Raw genomic sequence first — 22,263 nt, 5'->3', positions numbered from 1 at the left:
ACACGACGGCGTTCTGACATAAACGGTATTTTTTATAGTGGTCCATACTCGTGGTTATATATACCCAAAGATCTCCAAGACTCCTGACGCAGGCCGTAGGGCCGAAACATGTACATGTCGGGTCAAGTATTTTTGGAAGAATAAAGAATAACCAGATTAAACAGATGAGTTAAAAGCCACTTTTATTTTGTGCACCTTTTCTTATTGGACAATTCCACTTGTTTCTACTATTCCATATGCTGAAAACATCCAGCATGAACATCCATTATTCAAAGGTCCAAATTGTGAATGGGGTAAAAGGAGTGACATGGCCATCTGTGTGGCAGCAGAGAAACATCCATATTATAAAATGGCCACACAGACATCCATGTACAGGAATAGCCTAGTGGTTAAAGCAGCCAGCAGAGATCCAGAGGTTGCTAGTTCAATTTGCACTGCAGCTTCTGGTAATTTTTTTATTTTTTTTTTTTTATTCCTAGTACTCTAGGATCAGAAAAATGCCTACTGTACTTTCCTTTATCTCCATTCAGTGCACATGCCAAGTCCCACATCTAAATAGGGACGCCCATTTTTTTCAAATGTGGACATCTCTTCCCCTTCTGCAATCAGAATTGAACCTCCATCTTTTGGCCCCTCCCTAATTTCATCCAAAACAACCATTCCCCTGTGTCATATGGATATACTTCAGGATTAGACACCCATATTCTGGTCTTATAAAATCAGCATTTGGACGTCCATGTAATATGGATATCTAAATGATGGTTTGCAGACATCCAGAATCTGGACAGAGCTTCCAAAATAAACATCATGATATAGAATAGTCAATGGAAATACACCTATGCCCCTTTCATGCTTTGCCCATGTGTATACCCCCCTTGCAACTGTGCACTAATGCATCTTTCTTTTATTGATTAATAAGCATGCACATACTTATGTGTATAAGTGGCAATTATCTCAGCACTTATAGGCACAATTATAGAATTGCCCTTTATATCTCTGTACATGAAAGAGTGGAGAGCTGATGATATGATAAAGACATTTAAATATCTCAAAGCATTAATAAACAAGAACATAAGAATTGCCGCTGCTGGGTCAGACCAGTGGTCCATCATGCCCAGCAGTCTGCTCACGCGGCGGCCCTCTGGTCAAAGACCAGTACCCTGACTGAGACTATCCCTATCAGGGTACATCCTTGTTCAGCAGGAACTTGTCTAACTTTGTCTTGAATTCCTGGAGGGTGTTTTCCCCTATGACAGACTTCAGAAGAGCGATCCAGTTTTCTACCACTCTCTGGGTGAAGAAGTAAACATTTTTTAAAGGAAAGAATGCTGTAGCAATTGAGGTCATGGCTTCAGGCTCCAAGGTATAGATTCAGGAAATTTTGTTCTCAGAAAGGTGGTGGATATATGGAATAGCCTTCCAGGAGTAGACCAAAGCAATAACAAAATTCCAGAAAACCCTTGCATAGGTAGAGGATTCCTGGTTGTGGCAAAGTGTAAAGAAAGCCTAAGCACTTCTCCAGGAATGTAATTGGAGAGATTGGATGGACCTTATGATCCCAATCTTCCATTATATTCAATTAATTTTATTCACATTATTATCTTTGGATAAATTTTATATTGGCATAGGTTTGATCCCAGCCTATACAGAACCCAGGACTCAGAGGAGTTGGGGAAATCTCAGCCACCTAAATTTTGCTTCTTGTGAGATATTCCAATTTCTGGATGTTGAATTTTATCTGCCTCCTTGGTGACCTATACTTTTTTTTTAAAAAAATTATTAAATATAGCCTGCATTCCTGAAAGTTATCGAAGCATCGAAGTGTACATTCAGATACAATAGGTACTTTTCTGCTCCTGAAGGGCTCACAATCTATTTTTACCAAACCATTAATTTTGGAGTGTATTGTGTTTTTCCAGGGGTAATTGTATGATTATATCTAGAGCATTTTTTTGCAGTAGATGTCTTGGTTATTCCAGATTCTATTTTTGCTCTTACTCTGAAAGAAACCATTTTTGGTTGCTCGTTGCTCTCTGATGGCTATGTCTGATGTACAACCCTTGTGTTTTTGTAGGATGGATGATGCAGAGGCCTGTTTTATTCTCAGCAGCCGGAACGAGGTGGATCGCACGGCAGCAGTAAGACCTCAGTATAGTGCTTTCTGATGGTGGCTCCCCCGCCTCTGGGTCAGCACCCACGGTGGGTCATGAAAAGCCCGCAGTCAGTGCCAAGATGAAGCAGTCCCCTTTAAGAGACGAGAGAAAAATGCAAGAAAGCTAGAATCCAATATGCTAATGCTTCTCGCACCGAATGAATAGGATTACCAGATTTTACTTGTGTACAATCTGAACCCATAGCCCCGCCCTATCACGCCCAAGTCACACCCCATTCCTTCCCAGCCTCGCCCCCCCCAGCCCCGCCCCTCAACCTGTTCTCATCCTCAGGACCATGTTGGGAGGGCATCTGCACATGTGCGGATGCAAATCTATGACATCATACGCATGCACAAACAAAAACAAACTGCAGATGTGTACAAGATGCAGGCAGAATTTATTGTGACAAATATAAATATATAAAAACCTTTTTACCAAACAAGGGACCCAACCCGAGACGCTTTACCGCAGTTGGCGATTCTCGGCGCATCGGACCTTTTGGTTTATGATTTTTTATTTTATTTTATGTGGCATATTTTTCAAACCTTTTTGCATATTGGACCCCCGACGAAGGTTTGTCCGAAACACGAACCGTGTCGGGTCCCTTGTTTGGTAAAAAGGTTTTTATATATTTATATTTGTCACAATAAATTCTGCCTGCATCTTGTACACATCTGCAGTTTGTTTTTGTTTGTTCCTGGTTGGTTTTTTCTGCAGACAAGGTTGGACCCCTCCTTCCTTTTTTGTTGCTCCATCATACGCATGCATGCACGTGACATCACCGTGTTGCATCCGCAGATGCCCTCCTGACACGGTCTCGAGGTGGAAGCTTTTCAAAACCCAGACAAAGTGCTGGGTTTTGAAAAGCTGTCCGGACGTCCGGACATGTCCTCTAAAAAAAGAATATCTCCGGGTAAATCCGGATGTCTAGTAACCCTACTTATGACAAATGGTTATGAATGTCTTTCAAAATCATTATTTTGGCATTTAAAACCAAACCTAATCATTGTGATAAAATTCCAGAGGATAGAATTCAGAAGAAGAACTACTGCACACTAGTCCCAACGTTACAACTGTAAGAAGAATGAGATCAGAGCCGGACCTATTCTCATCAGAACCCCATACAGGCATCATTCTGATAGGTTCATAGACAAAATCACGCGAGACAACGGCGCGCCGACAACTGAGCACAAGGTTGATGGCGCGCCGAAGAAAAGCACTATATTAAAGGGTTCCGACGGGGGGTGTTGGTTGGGAACCCCCCTATTTTACTTAACAGACATCGCACTGGCATTGTGGGGGGTTTGGGGGGTTGTAACCCCCCTCATTATACTTGAAACCGAACTTTTTGCCTGTTTTTTAGGGAAAAAGTTCAGTTTTAAGTATAATGTGGGGGGTTACAACCCCAAACTCCCCACAACGCCAGCGCAATGTCTGTTAAGTAAAGTGGGGGGTTCCCCCCCCCCACACCCCTCATCGGAGCCCTTTAAAATAGTGCTTTTCTTCGGCGCGCCATCAACCTTGCGCTCAGTTGTCGGCGCGCCGTTGTCTCGCGCGATTTAGTCCCGTCACCATTCTGATATGCACAAAAGGACTTGTAATCATCTCGGGGAAAAGATGACTAAAGCCACCAGAAAAAAATGAGCTTTTTTTTTGTTGTTGTTAATTCTTTATTAATTTTCAAATCAAATACAAAGCTCAAAGAATATCCAAACAAATAATAATACAAAATACATCCCCCCACCCTCCCATGATGTGTGTGAAAATTAATTAGGAAAATGAGCTTTTAATAAATTCTGGTCGAACAATTTGTAATGCAACAGTCCAGACTCCATTCTTTTATGTGGAAACAAACAATAAAAGTTACAGAAGTTCAAACATGTAACTTTTGCAGACTCTCTGTGGACCCATGTCATGAAAAATTGGCCATTCTCCACATTTTGGCTCGACTACTTTAGTCACCTTTTCCCAGAGATGGTCACATTTTCAAGTTTCAAGTTTATTTAAGCTTGATATACCGCTTTAATTACCAAAGTGGTGTACACAAAACATTTGAAAACCAGCCTCTTTGGGGGGAATGAGTGGAATTTGGAGCAAGTATGGGGAGGGGGGGTGGCTTACAATCAATGACGTAGTAAGGGGAGTGGGGAGGCAAACCACCCCGGATACCGTCTTCGCAGGGGGGGCACCATTGCCTCTCCTCCTCTATGCCCCCATATCTCTTTAAATGTATCTTCCACCTGCCCTTCTGACATCACTTCCTGGTCGTGGGACCAGAATGTGATGTCAGAAGTGAGCTGAGGCCTGTGCTAGCGGCAGGTGGAATATGCTGCTCGTGACGGTGAACATTTCAAGAGGTATGGCACGGTAGGGAAGATTTGGGGGTGCATGGCATGGCGCTAACCTCCCTTGCTATGTAACTGCTTATATTCTAAGGGATCCTTTTACAAAGCTGCAATAAGAATGGACCTTAGTGTGCCCTTGTATGGGTTTTTCCAGTGCAAGCCATTTTTACTGTGGCCATAAAAAACTCCTTTTTCATTTATGACCTTCCATTAATGGTAATAAGGCTTCTAACTAACAAGAGAGAAAAAAACCTCAGTGTTTCACAGAACCTGTGAAGGCTTAAATTAGACCTCCACTGCTTCCCACCTACTGATAATCATAAAATCAGAAGAAGGAAACACATCACTGGTCAAAAATAAATGCCCTTATGTTCTTGTAAATAAAGTTGCTACTTATCACAATTCTTTCTAAACAGCCGTACCTCAGTCCTTTTGATCAATACTTTCAACTATATAAATAAATAAAAAAAAATAATAATAATTTTTTTTAATTTACTGATCTTCACAAGAGGAAATTGAAGTCTTCAGTCGATCAAAATCAAAAGTGGCAGATCAACAGCATACAAGGTCCTTCATCCAGCTAATTTTCAACGTGCTTCAAAATGATAAAGGGCTCCAAATCCCAATGTTCAATCATATGTCCACTCCGGGTTCCTCTCTGGGTTCAAGAGAGTAGATAATGTTTTATTGATTATGTATATGTACATGACAATGTATGTTTACTTTGTAAGCTGCTTAGTTCTTAGGCGGTGTAGAAAATTTTAAAATAAATAAAGATAAGTACATTAAAACTAATTTTATTTTTCATTTTTTTTCTATTTATATAGTTGAAAGTATTGATCAAAAGGACTGAGGTGCATCTGTTTAGAAAGAATTGTGATAAGTAGCAACTTCATTTAAAAAGAACATAAGGGTGTTTTTTTGACCAGTGATGTGTTTGCTTCTTCTGATTGTATGATTATCAGAAGTAGGTGGCAAGCAGTGGAGGTCTAATTTAGACCTTTGACCTGGTTATACATATATACAATATTTTTTTCTGAATGGTTTTTTGTGGAAGATTATTTTGATCCATTCGGCCACTGGTTAAGGAGAGTAATTCTTCCATTAATGGTATCATTAGTGAGCAGCCATTTAAAAAAAAAAAGATTGCTTGAGCACTTAAGCCCCGATTCTATAAAAGGCACCTAAAATGTTGCTGCTGAGGAACACGTTGCATAGCGCTTGTCAATCTTCAACTAGGGGTCATTTCTAGAATCATGCCTAGTAGGAACTAAACTTGACTTAGGTGCTGGTAGGCATCAAAATCTTTAAGCCAGGGTTTTCTTGGCCTAAATACCAGCACCTAAGTCCTAGATGGCAAACATGCCCAAGATCTGCACACAATTTACTCCAACCGTGTCCACTTTCTGGTAGGTGCCTACAGAGTTAGACGTCTACCACGCAATTAAGTGTAATGACCGTCAATTATGAGCTCATTTTTGCTCGTTAACAGCATCAATTAAGCTAAGCTGATCTAGGCGCTTAACTTCAGACACCATTTATAGAATCTGGACTTCATTGCCACCTGTGTGAGCCATGCGCTAACCAATTAGTTGAAGAAAATGTAGATGTACCAACTGGATAGCATAGGAATGCCCACTCTCTGTCTCTGACACATCCCCTCAAAAAATACTAGAAAACAATTAACGCACAGTTAGCATGCACACATGCAAAAATTAACATAGGATGCTTTAGCATGTCCTGCATTAGGCATTTTTGTTGTGTTAAGTAAGTAGTTTAATAAAAGAACCCCTAGGTTTGTACTTGAGGAAGTAGAGTGTTAAGTGACTTGTCCACGGGTACAAAGTGTGTCGGTGGAATTTTAATCCTAGTCTCTCTGGTTCAGAGCCTGATGCTGAAATCACTAGGCTACTCTTCCATTCAAAGGAGATTTAGTTTTGAAATCCCTATGTCTTGTTTAACCATTAGATAAATACAGCATGAGCAGTTGAAGAATGGACTTGGAGCAGAAAACTAAAAAAAAAAAAACCCCACCAAGTTATGGCCATGATTTATAAATATATTTTCATAAGAAATACAAAAGAACTAGGCAAAAAGAAAGAATATGTAGGAAGAAGATCAAAATATCCCATGATATTTTGGCCATTTGGACCTCTATGGCTACTATCTTAAAAAGGGGTAAATCCTATCCTGTGCCTTCACCAAAATTATTTTTCTAAATGGGACCTGAAGCATATATTAGCAGTAATAAACTCTGGGGAGAAGTTTGGAGTGCTTTCATTTTGTTGTATGCAATGCTTTGATGTTTTTCAAAGCAAACCTTGAAATAGATGAGTGGAGGAACCCTGAGATATGTGGAAAAGCAGGTGAATTGGCCTGAGACTAAAGAAACCCATTTTGCTGTTTGGGGGGCCTCTGTGTGGCTGTGAGGAGTATCCTAGAAGTCCCTTGGTCCTGTCCGCTGCAGTCTGCTCCTAGCTCCTAGCTGATTTTCCATTTGCAATGGGAATGATTTCTTTTAGATGCAGTATCTGGCAGAGTCAAAAGGCATTCTTCGCTTGATAAATTGCCAAAAGATTAGTTTTCCGTTTGCTTATTTTGATAAAAGTTGCAATCGGCGAAATGTAGACATACAACATTCTCTGGCTGTTGGGAAATGTATGTCATACAGTGAAAGATGAACTCACCCAGGATGACCATCTCATATTCTGTATGCCAAGTTATGCATACCTAGGTCTTATTAAAAATTAAGGCTAATTTAACACTGTGTGTCACTGATGTTGAGGTGGTGGGTTTTCATTATCAATATTTAATGCATGCCCTACGCAAAGCAGCTGGAACAATGGGCTCCTTTTACAAAGCTGCGATAGCAGTTTCAGCACACGCTTAGCGCGTGCTGAATTGGCCACGTGCGCTAGACACTAACGCCAGCATTGAGCTGGCATTAATTCTAGCCGCATGGCGCGGGTTCAGTGCGCGCTAAAATGCTGCGTACGCTAAAAACGCTATCATAGCTTAGTAAAAGGAGCCCAATGTTTTTCACCTCTGATACTTGAGGGCCACAAGAAGCTTTATTCAAGATATCTATGGTGCATTTTGTTACTGACAAGCCTGATTAGAGCACGAGCCAGGATAATTTGCTTGTTTTTCTCATGCCTTAAACCAGACCTGTTTGTATCGCTGCATGTGAATCCTAGCTCTCAGGCTGCAACACATTAGCAAGATTATCAAAGCAAAGTAAACCAATGTGACATGTAAAAAAGGAATCATTCGGTTTCTAGACATGATGGACAGATGATCTTGAGCGGAGCCTCTTATAAAAGAAGAGGAAGCCCAACTACCTGACAGAGAGAGCAAGAACTTGAGCTGCGGTACCATTCCCAGTAGACATGCACCATGCATTGTGCTATTACAAATCATTTTTCTCTTGTGCAAACTATAAAAGTTCTGACAAAATCTAAAGGCCGGTTATAGATTTCTGTTTTATATAAACAGTGTAAATAATTAAACTATCAATTTTATGGCTAGACATTATGTTATCTCAGGCTTAATCCCCGGGTCTTGAGTGAGTAACCCGTGGAATGTACTAAGCGTCACAAAAGGGGCATAACATTTCAGAAGACAAACCCTGAGAAGTTTAATGTTGCAATATTGAAAATGAAACTGAAAAAACTGAGTGCATGTGAATGATTTAGTTATTTGATGCCGTGGCCATGCAATAAGCAGTTAGCCACATAGGAGGTTGTATTCAAGTGTCAGCCCATCGTAATGAACTTTGAACTGGGAATCAAATAATAGTGTGCAATTTGAGGGAACAGCAGAGAAAACTTACATGGTTCATATTTGCCAGAGATCATTTTTAGACAAAATGTGAGTGGAATTTGGGACGTTGCTATTGTACTTTCTATTCTTACTGTCCTACACACTCAGTAGACTCTGCTAATAAATGACCTTACACAACTTGTCTTTTGTCACCAGGACCATCAGACTATCCTGAGAGCCTGGGCTGTAAAGGATTTTGCTCCAAACTGCCCCCTCTATGTCCAAATTTTAAAGCCTGAAAATAAGTTCCATGTCAAATTTGCTGGTGAGTTCTTTGTCCTTGTTTTCTAATTAGCAACTTGCTAGCTCATGGCAGTTCCTTGCTGAAATTATTGGTTTTGTACTCTGAATTAGACCCCTAGAGACTTCTTTGGCAGCCCAGTCAATGGGAATGCTAAAGGGTTGCACATCCACAAGCTGGAGAGAAGACCTGGTGTATTATGTTATGCTACTATACAACCTTGGCAGAGGTTATAGTTTAATCCTTAGACTAGGTAATCGAAAAATATCTGAGAATGTTGGTTTCCCTTACAGAAGTGCAATCATGATGTATTCTCTGTTTGATGCTGTGAATTTGGAAGCTGTATCTAAATGGTGAGAACATCTGGAATTACATTATGCAAACTGTAAAGCATAGACCCTGTGAAATATATGGAAATGATTAAAGTCTTCAGGGCTTTGGTTGGACTTAGAGAGGTGCTGCTTGTGTTACTGGATAAAAGACTCTGCTGAGTGTATTTGATTGGTTGTTGATGGGATTGTTAAAGATTGTGTGAAAGTGCTGTGTGCCACTGTGTAAGAGTCGAGGGTTTTCCTGAACTCTATAAAGTTAGTATTCACAGACTCTGGGGTATTAGGAGAAAGAGAGGGGAGAAAAGAATCTGTCATTCTTCAAGATAGTGAAGAAGTAAGGGGGATAAGGGTGGGAGATAGTAAGGGGGGTAGGGGTGGGGGGGCAGTTCGCCCCGGGCGCCATGTTGGTGAGAGCGCCTGCACCCCTCCTTCTCTCTGCCCCACCTCTTTCCACTCCTCCCCTCGCATGCATCCCCCTTCCCTGCCACGAGCAACAGCTTTAATTTTTTCCTCGTGACCCCGTCGTCTCTCCCACTTCCGCGTGCTACGCATAGGAAGTGACGTCAGTGGGAGAAACGATGGGGTCGCGAGGAGCACGTTAAAGTGCTTGTTGCTCATGGCCTTGAACAACTAGAGGTACGGGGGAAGGGGCGCACGTGCAAGAGGGATTGGAAAAGGAGCAGGGGGGGCACCACCGCCCCAGGCGCCTCTCACCCTCGCTACGCCACTGGTTCAAGAGTAACACATTAACAAAGAGAGAGAGTACTTGTGACAGGTTCTGGAAGGGACAAGGTTTCATGCTTAATCTAAAGCAACCTTTAAGTCTACCTGGATAGGTTGTCTGTACACGTTTCATCATATGGACTCCAGAAGGAAGCTCTCTTGGGGTGGTCGAAGGACTATGGTGAGCATTATCAGTAAATTAGAGACTGAAATCAAACTCTACATACTGTGGGGCTCATAATAAAAAATCTAAAACGTTTTAAAAAAAACTGTCTAAGACGGCACATGGACGTTCTAATCGTTAGGATGTCCAAGTGCCGATAATCAAAACCCTTTTCCTAGACATTTAGTGACATGTTTCTCTCACTGTGTGCCCAGGTTTCAGGAAGTGTTCTGGGAGGCGTATTATGGGTATGTTGTGGGTGGGATTTGGGCGTGCTTAACTTGGACATCCTTAAGGGGATAAACCTTTTCCAAGATGTCCTGGATGGAAGTTAGACGTTTGGAGTTAGACCTATTTTAAAAGCGTCCAAGTGCTACAAAATTACCCAAACTCCCCCACTGCTAACACCCCCCCCAAAAAAAAAAATCTGAATAAAAGAGTACATACCTGTCTCTAGAACAGCAGCACTTGGTATGGGAAATCCTAGTAGAGCTTCACACAGGTGTCAAGTAACATGGTGGATGGGGTAGTGAGCAGAAAACAAACAACGAAGGTGACTGATCGATGTTCGATTTCCTTTATTGAATGAAATGACTCGACACGATTGTGTTTCAGCCCCAAGGATCCTGCCTTGGGGAGGCCAGGGAGAAAGCCGGACACCACACAGCACTTCCCAACTGACCCTCGCCCTCTAAAGCAGGAGCGACAGCGGCCGGCCAGCAAGATCCTGCTTTAGGGGGTGAGGGGGGAGGGTCACTCACTGAATTGGGAGGCTGATTTTTTTGTGGGGGAGATTTAAATCGTATCGATTCACCCGATGTTAATCAATTCGAATCGGGCAGCACTAAGTCCTTGGCTTTATACCTCAACAGGTGCTTCTGTCTCCTGTAGGAGGGCGCTAAGCTCCATCCTCCGCCAACCTTCTAACCCTGCCCTGCCAGCACTCTGATTGGCCGGTGTTCTTCAAGAGGCAGATTAATTGGATGCCAGTCAGGAGAGGAAAAAAAGAGAAGGGAACCGCATGGTTCCGCGATCGACCGGTCAATCGCAATTGACATATTGGGCACACCTGTTATAATGCCTCTGTATTTCTCACCTCGAGTATTGTATTCAATTCTGGTCTCCTTATCTCAAAAAAAGATATAGCAGCACTAGAAAAGGTTCAAAGAAGAGCGATCAAGATGATAAAGGGGATGGAACTCCTCTCGTATGAGGAAAAACTAGGGTTAGGGCTCTTCAGCTTGGAAAAGAGATGGCTGAGGGGAGATATGATTGAAGTCTACAAAATCCTGAGTGGTGTAGAATGGGTGCATGTAGATCAATTTACCAAGACTAGGGGACACTCAATGAAGTTAGAGTAATACTTTTAAAACCAATAGGAGGAAATATTTTTTCACTCGGAAAATAGTTAAGCTCTGGAATGCATTGCCAGAGGATGTCGTAAGAGCGGTTAATGTAGCTGGTTTTAAAAAGGGGTTGGACAAGTTCCTGGAGGAAAAGTCCATAATCTGCTGTTGAGACAGACATGGGGAAGCCACTGCTTGCTCTGGATCGGTGGCATGGAATGCTGTTACTATTTGGGGTTTTACCAGGTACTTGTAACTTGGATTGGCCTCCGTGAAGACGGGCTACTGGGCTTAATAGACCATTGATCTGACCCAATAAGGCTATTCTTATATTCAGGTCACCAATAAAAGGATGATGATACTTTCTAAATAGAGGCTTGAGAGATTAATTAGAGTTATTCTCTCTAAAGTGTATGTGCAAAATGAACCCATTTGAAGACATTACCTGCAAAATCATCTCACTGTGATGGGAGAAGTTAAAAAAAACAACCCAAAACTGATTTGTTATCATACAGTGACTGCTGACATTGTAGCCCTAGTACTAGCTGGGTTTGTTTGAACTGGAAGCCCAAAGATGCAAGAGGAAACCACCAGGCCATACAATATTACCGTATTTTCACGCATATAACGCGCGCGTTATACACGATTTTACAAACCGTGCATAACCATGCACGTTATACGCATGAGCGCGTTTTATAACTTTTTTTTTACATAGTTCCCCCCCCCCCCGACGTCCGATTCACCCCGCAGGACCGCTCGCACCCCCACCGCGAAGGACCGCTCGCACGCACTCTCACCCGCACCCCCACCCCGAAGGACCGCTCGCACGCACTCGCACCCGCACCCCCACCCCGAAGGACCGCTCGCACCCCCACAGCCTCCCGACCCCCCCCCCATCATGTAGAAGCTCCTACCATTGTCCTGCTGCTTCCTCTGCCAGCGGTCCCGGCCCTTCTGTGAACCCTGCGTCTGCGCTGCTTCCTCTTACGTGGGTCCTGCCCTTTCTCTGACCTCCACTTATTATTTATTGTATTCTGACATTCTCATTCGTCCAGTTTAAGTTATTCAACTATTGCTGGCTGTTCACCATTGTTGCCTGGGCTGACCTCTGTTTAAAAATTCAGGCCTCCAAAAAAAAAAAAGAGAGAAAACACACTCCCACAAAATACCAAATGAAGAGCAAAAAGGAGTGGGCTGATGTTCCAGGAATAATTATCAAAAGTCCTTTATTAGCAAGCACGTAGTCACCAGTTCTAATCCCACTCTAACCTTCAATAATTTTAACAACATCCTAACAGCTTCTTATTAGCTCTCATAAGACAGTCTACAGCGTGTACCCTACTGTACCGAGGTTGTGAGTTCAACACCCACATGTAACCTAATAAACTGTAACTACACATGTAAGTTGTAACCTAATAAATCTCTACAAGTGTACCCCTAGTAAACATATTTTTTCTTCCATTAGCTTGAATATTCTGTCAGAGGAGAAGTTTCCTCCCATGACAGCTTAGGATGTCCTAGCTATGGGAAGGTATAAGTTTGCCTGGAAAGGGAAATGTGCTGATGAAAAATGGAAAAGTCTACCATCTAGAGTAAACTGTCTTATGAGAGCTAATAAGAAGCTGTTAGGATGTTGTTAAAATTTTTGAAGGTGAGAGTGGGATTAGAACTGTTGACCTGGAGAGAATAGAGGAGGTATGTGTTTTTCATGTGCTGTAATTAGTTACTTATATTGCTGTTTGGGCTGAAATGTACTATGTTTTGCATGCAATATGTTTGTATTGATGTGCCCTATTGATATGGTGGCTTATTAAATGTATTATGAGTGAAAAAAAGAGGGGAAAACATATTCTTTAACTCTATTTAGAAAATATCATTTCGAAAGCCCAAAGGACACCTATGTTTCGCCCATAGGAAGTTGCATCCAGCTGAAGCTGAAATTACACTGAGCTGAAGCTAAAACTTAGACCAGCTTTTCATTCGCCTACAAGTTCAGCGCTATATGGATGCCCAAATAGCGCCTATATCAAGCCTAAACTTAACAACGCCCAGGTTATGGCCACATCTACATAGGTAGATGTTACATAGACGCCAGTTTTTGTTGAGGACGCCTACAAATAGATAGGGGGCCCCTCGGAACTCGTGTCTACCTTCTAAAGATGCCTAAGTGGCACCTACCTCCGTCTAAGTCCAAATTAGTTCTTGTTAAAGCCCTTAAAACACTCATTAACCACTTGATTATGATGCCTAAATAATAGGTGTCACTTAAGCACGCCGTTAGGCGCAATTTGCTGAATTGGGGCTCTCCAGCATCAGACCTTTTACCGCGGCGGCCAGTGCTAAAAACGCTAGCACGGCTTTATAAAGGAGGAGGTTAGATCTTTTGTTCTATATTTTCTGCTAAACTGCTATTCCCTATTTTGATTTTTGGATTACAGACCATGTCGTATGTGAGGAAGAATTTAAATATGCCATGTTAGCCTTGAACTGTGTCTGCCCAGCCACCTCGACCCTTATCACTCTTTTGGTCCATACATCCAGAGGGCAGTAAGTATGATTTTATGAACTGTAGTAGCTGGGTTGACATTCTACTTGCTTATAGTTCTGTGTTTATTGTGATAAATCTTAGAGGAAGGAGGTACGGTCTAGTTATGCAGTAAAGAATGGATCTCTTCTTGGGATCCTGCCGGGTATTTGTGACCTGGACTGGCCACAGTTGGAGTCAGGATGTGGGGTTGAAATTGAATGCATTTTTTTATCTTAATCCAATTGGCAAATGGGAGGGCTCCTAAGATGCAGTCTGTTCTCCCCCCACCACCTGTTCTCTCTCACCTTGAGAAAGCCACTTTGCTGCATCTTCCTGGAATGAGGTAATCATATATTCTAATCTTTTGAATTCTCTTCCTTTTTTCTATCTGCTTTGGTGGCTTTTACAGAGCATAGTTATCAGAAATGTGCTACTAAGCTGCCCACTTGAGAGATAGCTGTCTATGGGCTCTGAAGTGCTTCTTTTAAATTATAAGGCAACTTATGATCCTTTTTTTAGATGAATAATGTGGTGTAGATAGAAGTCATTCATTTTCCTTGCAAATGCCAGTGAGCCAGCTATTCCTCAACTGCTCTGCTGATAAGAATTATTACAGTGGCTATACAACACACGGTGATTTTTTCAGAAAGTGCCTGTAGAACAGTCAGTCTCCTTCTGTGAAGTTAATCAGTTCTGTTTCTCGTGGCTGCAGGGAAGGCCAGCAGTCTCCAGAGCAGTGGCAAAGGATGTACGGCCGCTGCTCAGGAAATGAAGTCTACCATATCCGAATGGGAGACAGCAAATTCTTTATGGAGCATGAGGGCAAAAGCTTCACCTATGCCGCTTTCCATGCACACAAGAAGTAAGAATACTTTATAGGGCTAATATTTCCAGAATGTTGCATAACATTTGAATATTTAACCTTTGTACTTTGAAAATCTACCAGTTTTTCTAGTTAATGCAAACTATTCTGGTCATGTGTTTAAGCATCCTAGCCACTTTAGGCCAGATTCTATTTAGGTGCAACTCGGCATGGTTGTCAATCGACTGCTAGGCGTTGCTTATAGAATCCGTCCTAGCACTGCCTAGGCATTCTTAGGCATCACTAGTCATCCTGGAGGCAAATGCTGGTATATTATGGTATATTAAGTACATTAGATAGATTGTGAGCCCGCCGGGACAGATAGGGAAAATGCTTGAGAACCTGATTGTAAAACCGCTTAGATAACCTTGATAGGCAGCATATAAAATCCTAATAAACTTGAAACTTGAAACTATATTAGGTTTTACTTGACCTAATTTAACAGAGCTTAACTCAGATGTCTGGCGATGCCTAAGTCAACCACAACTATTTTCTGCCCCTAACCATGCCTACTTTTCAGATAGGCATTGTTAGGTTTTGGAGGGTGCCTTAACTTAGGTGTTGCTAGGTGTCCTAAGAGTTCAGTGCCAAACACTTAAATGTTAATGTAAATTTTTTTGATTGGCTGAAAACTGGCATGGTCCATTGCCATGCTGTGATAGATTCAGGGTTTTTCCCTCACTGAAGCTGCAGTTATACTCCTGGGCAGAAAGGGCCGGTAGACAAATCTGCGGGATCTACTTGTCCCAGCTTTGCTTGTCTCAGCTTTGCAGCTCAGGGCTAAAATCCATTAAGGAAATAATGCAGCCCTGCTGAGTGAGAGGGAAAGGACTCGGGCAGGGAGAAAGATATATGCCTAGCTCAGAGTTTTTCAGGAGAGGTCCTTCAGAAAGAGATCCCCAAGAGAGAAAGACTTCCACTTTTCCTAGCTGTAGGCTGAGAAGGAGCCCTGGAAAGGACTGGAGAGTATGAGAATATCAAGATGACTATGGTAAACCATCCTCATATATTGAATATATTGTGGAACTCAGTGTTGGGATACAGGAGAGTCCTGTGATAAATGAAGACTGAAGTGTAGAACTGAATTAATAGTCCAAGAATTAAGAGACTGTTTTGCCTTCCCCTGAACCTATGAGAAAACAGGCTCAGGTCTGCTTATGCTTAGATTGGGGGACGGGGGAGGGAGATTTTAGCACCAAGACATCTGGAGATCTTTAAACAAATTCTCTGTTATAAGCCCCAAAAATGATGGGGTAATTTTATAAAACCCTGGGTCTGTATAAAGTTCACAGGTAACTTCTTCTATGGGCATGACATTAATGAATTATATTAAAGCATTCGAGTATAGTATTTTCATATTTAAATTGCCCCAGGAAAAGTACCCACACACACGTACATCTACAACCTTGTAAAGTTGGTAGATTCAGACCCTTTACCGAGGAAGTCTCTGGTCATTGCAGGTAAAAATCTCTTGTTAGGGATATTATGTGTACAGGGGGAATTCTGTAAAATTTTGCATCATTGTTTCATTCATAGTAATAATACAGTCGATTAGTGGTAAGACTGCTCCTGCCTTATAGTCAGATATTCCACCCCAGTGACTGAAGCTAAGCTATTGGATACATAACTTTGCCATTCTCCTGACTCTTCTGGGTTAACTAATGCACAGTCCAACTGTAAAGCAGAAACAAAAATAACCCCTTAAAATAACTCCTTAAATTTCTTACAATCTCAACATGGAGCAGCTTCATTAATTTGGGTGGCTGTGTGGAATAATTGGTATGGCACAGAAAAGAACTTGATGTGCAGTGGTGCATCTTAGCCTGGTATTCTGCAATTTTGGGATGGTAGACTGAATTTTAAGAAAATGTTTTAATAATGATACTGTTAGTGAATGTTTTTATTATGGTTGTTCTGTCAAAACATGCTTTAGTATTTTTAACATGTATGCATGTAATTTTGTAAACTGCATAGTTTTTATGCGGTATATAAATTTTTAAATAAATATATATTACTATGGATAAAACAATGATCCAAAATTATCACAACTCAGTTATTGTAATTCTTTGTATTTGAATTTAAACTTAAAAATGATTTTTTTTTTTAACCCTCTAAAATGGTTTAAAAAAATGGAAAAAAATGGTAAAAAAAGCTGATTCAAAATATTGCAGTGAGGCCGATATATGGCCTGTGGAGATACAATAGTGTTTCTATATTCTATAAGAAATTTCATTGGCTGCCTATAGAGAAATGTAAAGTTTAAAACTGTTTGACTGATTCATCATATTATACAGATCATCTCACTTTGTTCATTTCACGTTTGCATTATTCATCTAATAGACTGAGCAGTGCATTTTTTTTGCAGTTTCCCCCTTTTAGAGGTATATGTTTTAAGCGTCAATTTAACTCCTTTTTTTTTTACATATGCTGCCATTGTTGTTTGGAATGATTTACCTAGGCAAATAAGGACAGAAATTAGTTATTGGAGATTTTGTAAAATGCTTAAAACATTTTTAGATGATAGATTGTAAAGTTAGCATTTCTATCTAAAGAACTATAAGGATATCTTTTTATCCAAAGAATTGTATTTTTCCATAGAATTATTATGGCTTCTTTCTGATGTAAATTGCCTTGCTTTAATGGTATTAGAGTGATTCAGAAAACTTGTATTAGATTAGATTGATTATGAAATTTTTTTTTTGCATTGATTTTTGAGCACTGTTTATTGAATGTAGCTCCAACGCAGCGGTACCCTAACCACATTATACATATCTTCAGCTCTGCTGACATCAACTTTGGCAGACAGTAATGAAAGGCATTTTCCTAGTAATATTAAGAACATAAGAATTGCTGCTGCTGGGTCAGACCAGTGATCCATCGTGCCCAGCAATCCGCTCCTGCGGTGGCCCTTAGGTCAAAGACCAGTGCCCTAATTGAGTCTAGCCTTGAATGTAATATCTTATATTTGACTGCATTTTATTCTAGTATGTTTTGCATGTCATCATATGTTTTTGCACCCCTTTTTAATCTTTTTTTTCACTAATTTTGTTTTTGATGATTTGCTTCTGTACATCATCTCGATAGGATATTTGTTCACAAAAGGCAGTTAAGTTAGTTTATATAAATAAATGTGACGCAGATGGCAATGTTAGCACACTGTATTGTTTAATTTTTATGTAAGAAGCAGCATCAGGCTTTTGAAACTAAACATGTTCTACCATTAAGCTTAGAGATGAGGGTCTTTGTTGCTTTTATTGCCCCTGAGACTGTCTTACGAGTGATTTTGGGATTTTCTTTAGAATGAGCAGCATTAACTTTGCACGTGTGATGTGACTTTGCACTAGGTATGGCGTGTGCTTGATAGGCGTGAGAAGAGAAGATAATAAGAGTATCCTGCTAAATCCAGGGCCCAGACATATCATGGCTGCAGCGGACACCTGCTTTTACATCAACATCACTAAAGAGGAAAACTCAGCTTTTATATTCAAACAGGAGGAAAAGCAGAAGAAGAAAGGATTTTCTGGGCGGGGATGGTATGACGGGCCTTCCAGGCTGCCTGTTCATAGTATCATTGCCAGCATGGGTGAGTACCACAGGAATGAAAGATTTGAATTGTAGATGTAAACACCTTTCTGAATCCAAAGTGAGATACAAATTCAAGTAGTCCAGTAGGTACCTGCCCTGGAGAGCTGCCATCTAAGGATGTTAATTCAAAGGCAAACAAATAATAAACTAAACTAAACTAATGTGTGCTAATGTAAGCAAATACAACACACAAAGAAAGGGAATTCCAAGTACACAACAAACCAAATATCACCCAATAAAGAATGATTTAACTATTTTCAGCGATTCACGACAGAGGATCTTGTCCTCCTTCTCTATTCAAACTTTCCAAAAGAAAAATTGTATGATTGCTCAGAAGGCCCCTGAGGCAGGCTACGAGCCGAAACACTGACAGTGTGGGGTCTCTTTCTTCTGGAATAAAGAAATATATATCCCAGCTCTTCAAGCATCTACTACACTAATGTAAGCAAAGGCACATGAAATATGATTTAATGCATGTGTTTTATTACAAGCACTATAACTACCAAAAAACATAGGGCTAAAGTGACCAACAATATGTGAAATAACCCAACAAATATGATCTCTAACAAAAGTCAATAGTTTTGAGAGAGAGGAAAAGGATCTCAGCATCCCTTGTGACCAGTCAGACTCTGTGCCTGACTTGTTCCCAACTAGAAACCCCAGGAGAGGTAGAGACAGGGCTAGGAAAGTTGTTCCAAAGCCCCGCAGAGCCCAGCAGCCTAGGTTCCCTGTTTACACTAGGGAGGATTTGACAGAAGATGAATTTCTTTCTGACCATTCAGAAGCTGAGGATATGGAAACTAAGCCCAGCTCTGCAAGGTTTGTCTCCAAACCTGTGAATATTAGGTTTAGGCAAAATGCCCCTAAGAGAAAGCACTGCATTTACCTGACCATCCACAGGGGGAGCCCAAGAGAGCCTCAGAGCAGTGCAGGTACACTGAGAGCAGGGCCTGGCTCTCACACTGAAAAGCCAGTTGATTTCCCTTCAGAATCAGAGAGGACTAGGAAGGGAAGAGGTCCTCTCTCCTGGGCTCAGCAGCCAGCCAGACCAGAGCAAGTAGATAGCCTGGAGCCAATGGAAGTAGGGAATGGAGCTCCTTACCAGGAAGCTGAGGCCACACTTCAGGTGAAGGAAATGGAGGTTGGTGAACAGATATTTCCAGAACATGAAGCAATGGAAATAGGTATTTCCTGCAAGACTACTAACTAAAAAAACCTGTGTGGGTTTTTTGGAAGTTTTCCAAACTAGCCATTGCTTTGAAGTGAACTGTTTTTCTATGCTGTTGTGAAGTTTTGTATGGACAATTTCCAGGGCTTGTGTTACAGCCTGCAGCTTAGTGAGAAAGAGGTTTTTATTTTTGCTTTTTGCTTTTTGCTCACAGCACTGCTGAGCCCAAATGCAAGGCCCCAGGCGGGGGCAGGGCTCTTTAGCTGCATTGTCATAAAGGACTATGGCTGGTACTTTCACAGTTTGTTTTGCTGGTCAAATGCTTTGTTTTGTTTTTTGAACTGCATTGCTTTTGGTTTGAATACATCAATGTACAGGGACTGAGAACTGTTTTAAGAGGGAGAAGTTTGTCAAGACCTGGGTGGGAATATTTGAATAGTTGTATGAAGACAAACTTGGCAGTTCTCCTGCCCCAGCTCCGGAGCAGAGAGTTGAGGGCCTCCTGAACATTTACTTTTTGCTTTGGTGTTTTGTGGAAGTGGTGCACTGTGATAGTTGGACTTAACTCTCTTTTGAGAAAGGCCCAGTTTTAGGGCCAGAACAAGGCCTAGGCCCAGGTGAGGCCTAGTTGCAGAAAGCTGTGCTGTACTGTACTGTACTGTTGAGACACCAGAGTGTTTGTATATCCTGATTTGCTGACCAGGATTTGTGCTTTGAATTTTCCCTTTTTGTTGCTTGTTTGCCATTCTGATTTTGTTTTGGAGAAATAAAGAACCCTGGATAGGATTTTGATTAATTACCTGGTTTCCACTTGACTGTTTTATCTGATATTTGGTTTGTGGGGACTGTCTCTAGTTTGAGCAGCACGCCAGCGCAATATACCTGTGGTCCACCCGAGGCGCTATTCGCCTAGTCCAGGGCCCGGTGGCCACACCCTACAGACAATCCTGTTGGATAATAAAGTCTATTTTGAACAGTGTTCTGTTCTCTTTCATTGATCCTCAAAAACCTCTCTTTTGAATGCCCAATTAGGTTCTTTATACGGATATTTGTTTTAGTTATTTTTTTCATAATTTTTCACCAAACAACCAAGGCTCTATTAAAACTTAAATATGTTGTTTTTTATTGTGAGTTCAAAAATGCCACTTAGCTTAGAATGGAAATTCCCTCATTATTATTGGAGGAAATGTCTTTAGAGACAAGAGGAAGGAAAGGAAGATGTTCCTAGTTCTGTGATCAACGGAATATGTGTGAAATGGGATGAGGTACAAAGTTTTGTGGAAAGATATCATCCTGTGGCAAACCATATCATAACCTTTTCAATGACAATGCCATGTCTCACTTCAGAAACATTTTAAAACACAGGCAAAAGCAAATCTCATTGGACAGGTTTTAGTGTTGAGTAGTACCAAGAGTCGAGTAGCACCAAGAGACAGAAAAGAGAAAGAGAACTCCCCCCTGAAAGACAGTTACCTGATGTTCTTATGGAAGGAGACTCCCCTTTCAAGCAAAAACATCTCTCCTCTTCCTCACCACCTTCCACTTACGCCATCGACTCTCCTCTGTACAGGTAAGTGAAGTTAAATTTTTGTCTATATTTTATCTATTTATTGTGTTTATTCATTTCATCTAAGATTTTATGCACTTTCGCTGTTTTTGTATACGATCTTATGCATGAAGTGCTGTTATAAAGGTTTAAATAAGCAATCATCTGGGGTTCAGGAACGGATTAATCCATTTTACATTCATTCTTATGAGAAAATGGTTTCAGTTTTCAAACAAATCGGTTTCTGAACAGCCTTTAGGTACAAATTATGTTCGACAACCGAGGTTCTGCTGTATTTTGAGACTGAAAAAGAAAACGTCATTGAAATTTATTTATAAAAACTGTGTTTTGGCAAATTAATGGACTGATGACAATTATTATGGTGACTACTCGGTAAAAAGTTCTTAATTCCGGGTTGCCCCTCTTGGTGGTCCAGTGTACACTATGAAAGTATTTCTTTAGTGAGATGTCCTTTAGTATTGGAGCATATGAACAGTATGGCTGGGGCAACAGAGTGTTTCCTTGATAGCTGACAAACAGTAGCATAGTAAATGACAGCAGATAAAGACCTGAACAGTCCATCCAGTCTGCCCAATAGTCACACTCATTATATAGTATATTCATGGTTAAATTGCTTTTTCTTGAATATTTCTGGGCAATAGACCATAAAAGTCCACCCAGTACTGTCTTTAGGTTCCCACCACTGGAGTTTCCATTGAAACCCACTCCAACCTATCCTAACCATATGTAGAACAGAGGTCATTAATCTAATCTAATCTAAACCTTAGGTTTGTATACCGCATCATCTCTACATTCGTAAAGCTCGACACGGTTAACAAGAGTTAGGGTAGAAAGGAACTCCAGTGGAGGGAAGAGGCAAAATGAAGAGAAAATTTAGAGGACTAGAATAACCAGAGAGGGAGGAGGAGTTACATTTTTTAGAATAACCAGGTTTTCAGATGTTTACGGAAGAGTTGGAGGGAGCTCAGATTCCTAAGAGGGGAGGTAAGGTTGTTCCAGAGCTGAGTGATTCTGAAAGGGAGGGAAGAACCTAGTTTTCCTACAAGAGAAACGCCTTTTAGAGAGGGAAAGGAAAGTTTCAGTTTTTGGGTGGATCTGGCAGAATTGGGGTTAGAGGAGTTCCAAGAAAGAGGAATGAAGGGAGGGAGGATACCATGTAGGATCTTGAAAGTGAGGCAGGCACATTTGAAGTGGACTCTGGAGATAATCGGAAGCCAGTGGAGCTTGGATAAAAGCGGTGAGACATGGCAAAAGCATTTAGGCAAAAGCATTAATGGGAGTAGCACTGTGGGCAGCCACATAGATTTTTTTATTTTTTATAACGGCAAAGTAATTTTGCATATCTTACTGTTTTATCTGCAAAACCACCAGTTATATATGCAGAAACATAGAAACGTGATGGCAGATAAAGGCCAAATGGCTCATCTGC

General features: G+C 41.1%; 1 protein-coding gene across 1 annotated transcript in view; it reads left to right on the top strand.

Moving 5' to 3' along the window:
* The window catches only part of KCNT1 (potassium sodium-activated channel subfamily T member 1), a 152,545-nt gene that overhangs the window by 68,735 nt on the left and 61,547 nt on the right, over positions 1–22,263 (top strand). Inside the window, exons 8-12 of the mRNA XM_033962267.1 lie at positions 2,075–2,138; positions 8,477–8,585; positions 13,564–13,672; positions 14,365–14,514; positions 17,859–18,097. Coding sequence (XP_033818158.1) covers positions 2,075–2,138; positions 8,477–8,585; positions 13,564–13,672; positions 14,365–14,514; positions 17,859–18,097 — 671 coding nt within the window. The remainder of the gene's footprint in view (positions 1–2,074; positions 2,139–8,476; positions 8,586–13,563; positions 13,673–14,364; positions 14,515–17,858; positions 18,098–22,263) is intronic.

Source organism: Geotrypetes seraphini, chromosome 10, assembly GCF_902459505.1.
Source record: "Geotrypetes seraphini chromosome 10, aGeoSer1.1, whole genome shotgun sequence".
Taxonomy (NCBI): Eukaryota; Metazoa; Chordata; class Amphibia; order Gymnophiona; family Dermophiidae; genus Geotrypetes; species Geotrypetes seraphini.
This window is presented reverse-complemented; position numbering and strand designations above follow the sequence as displayed.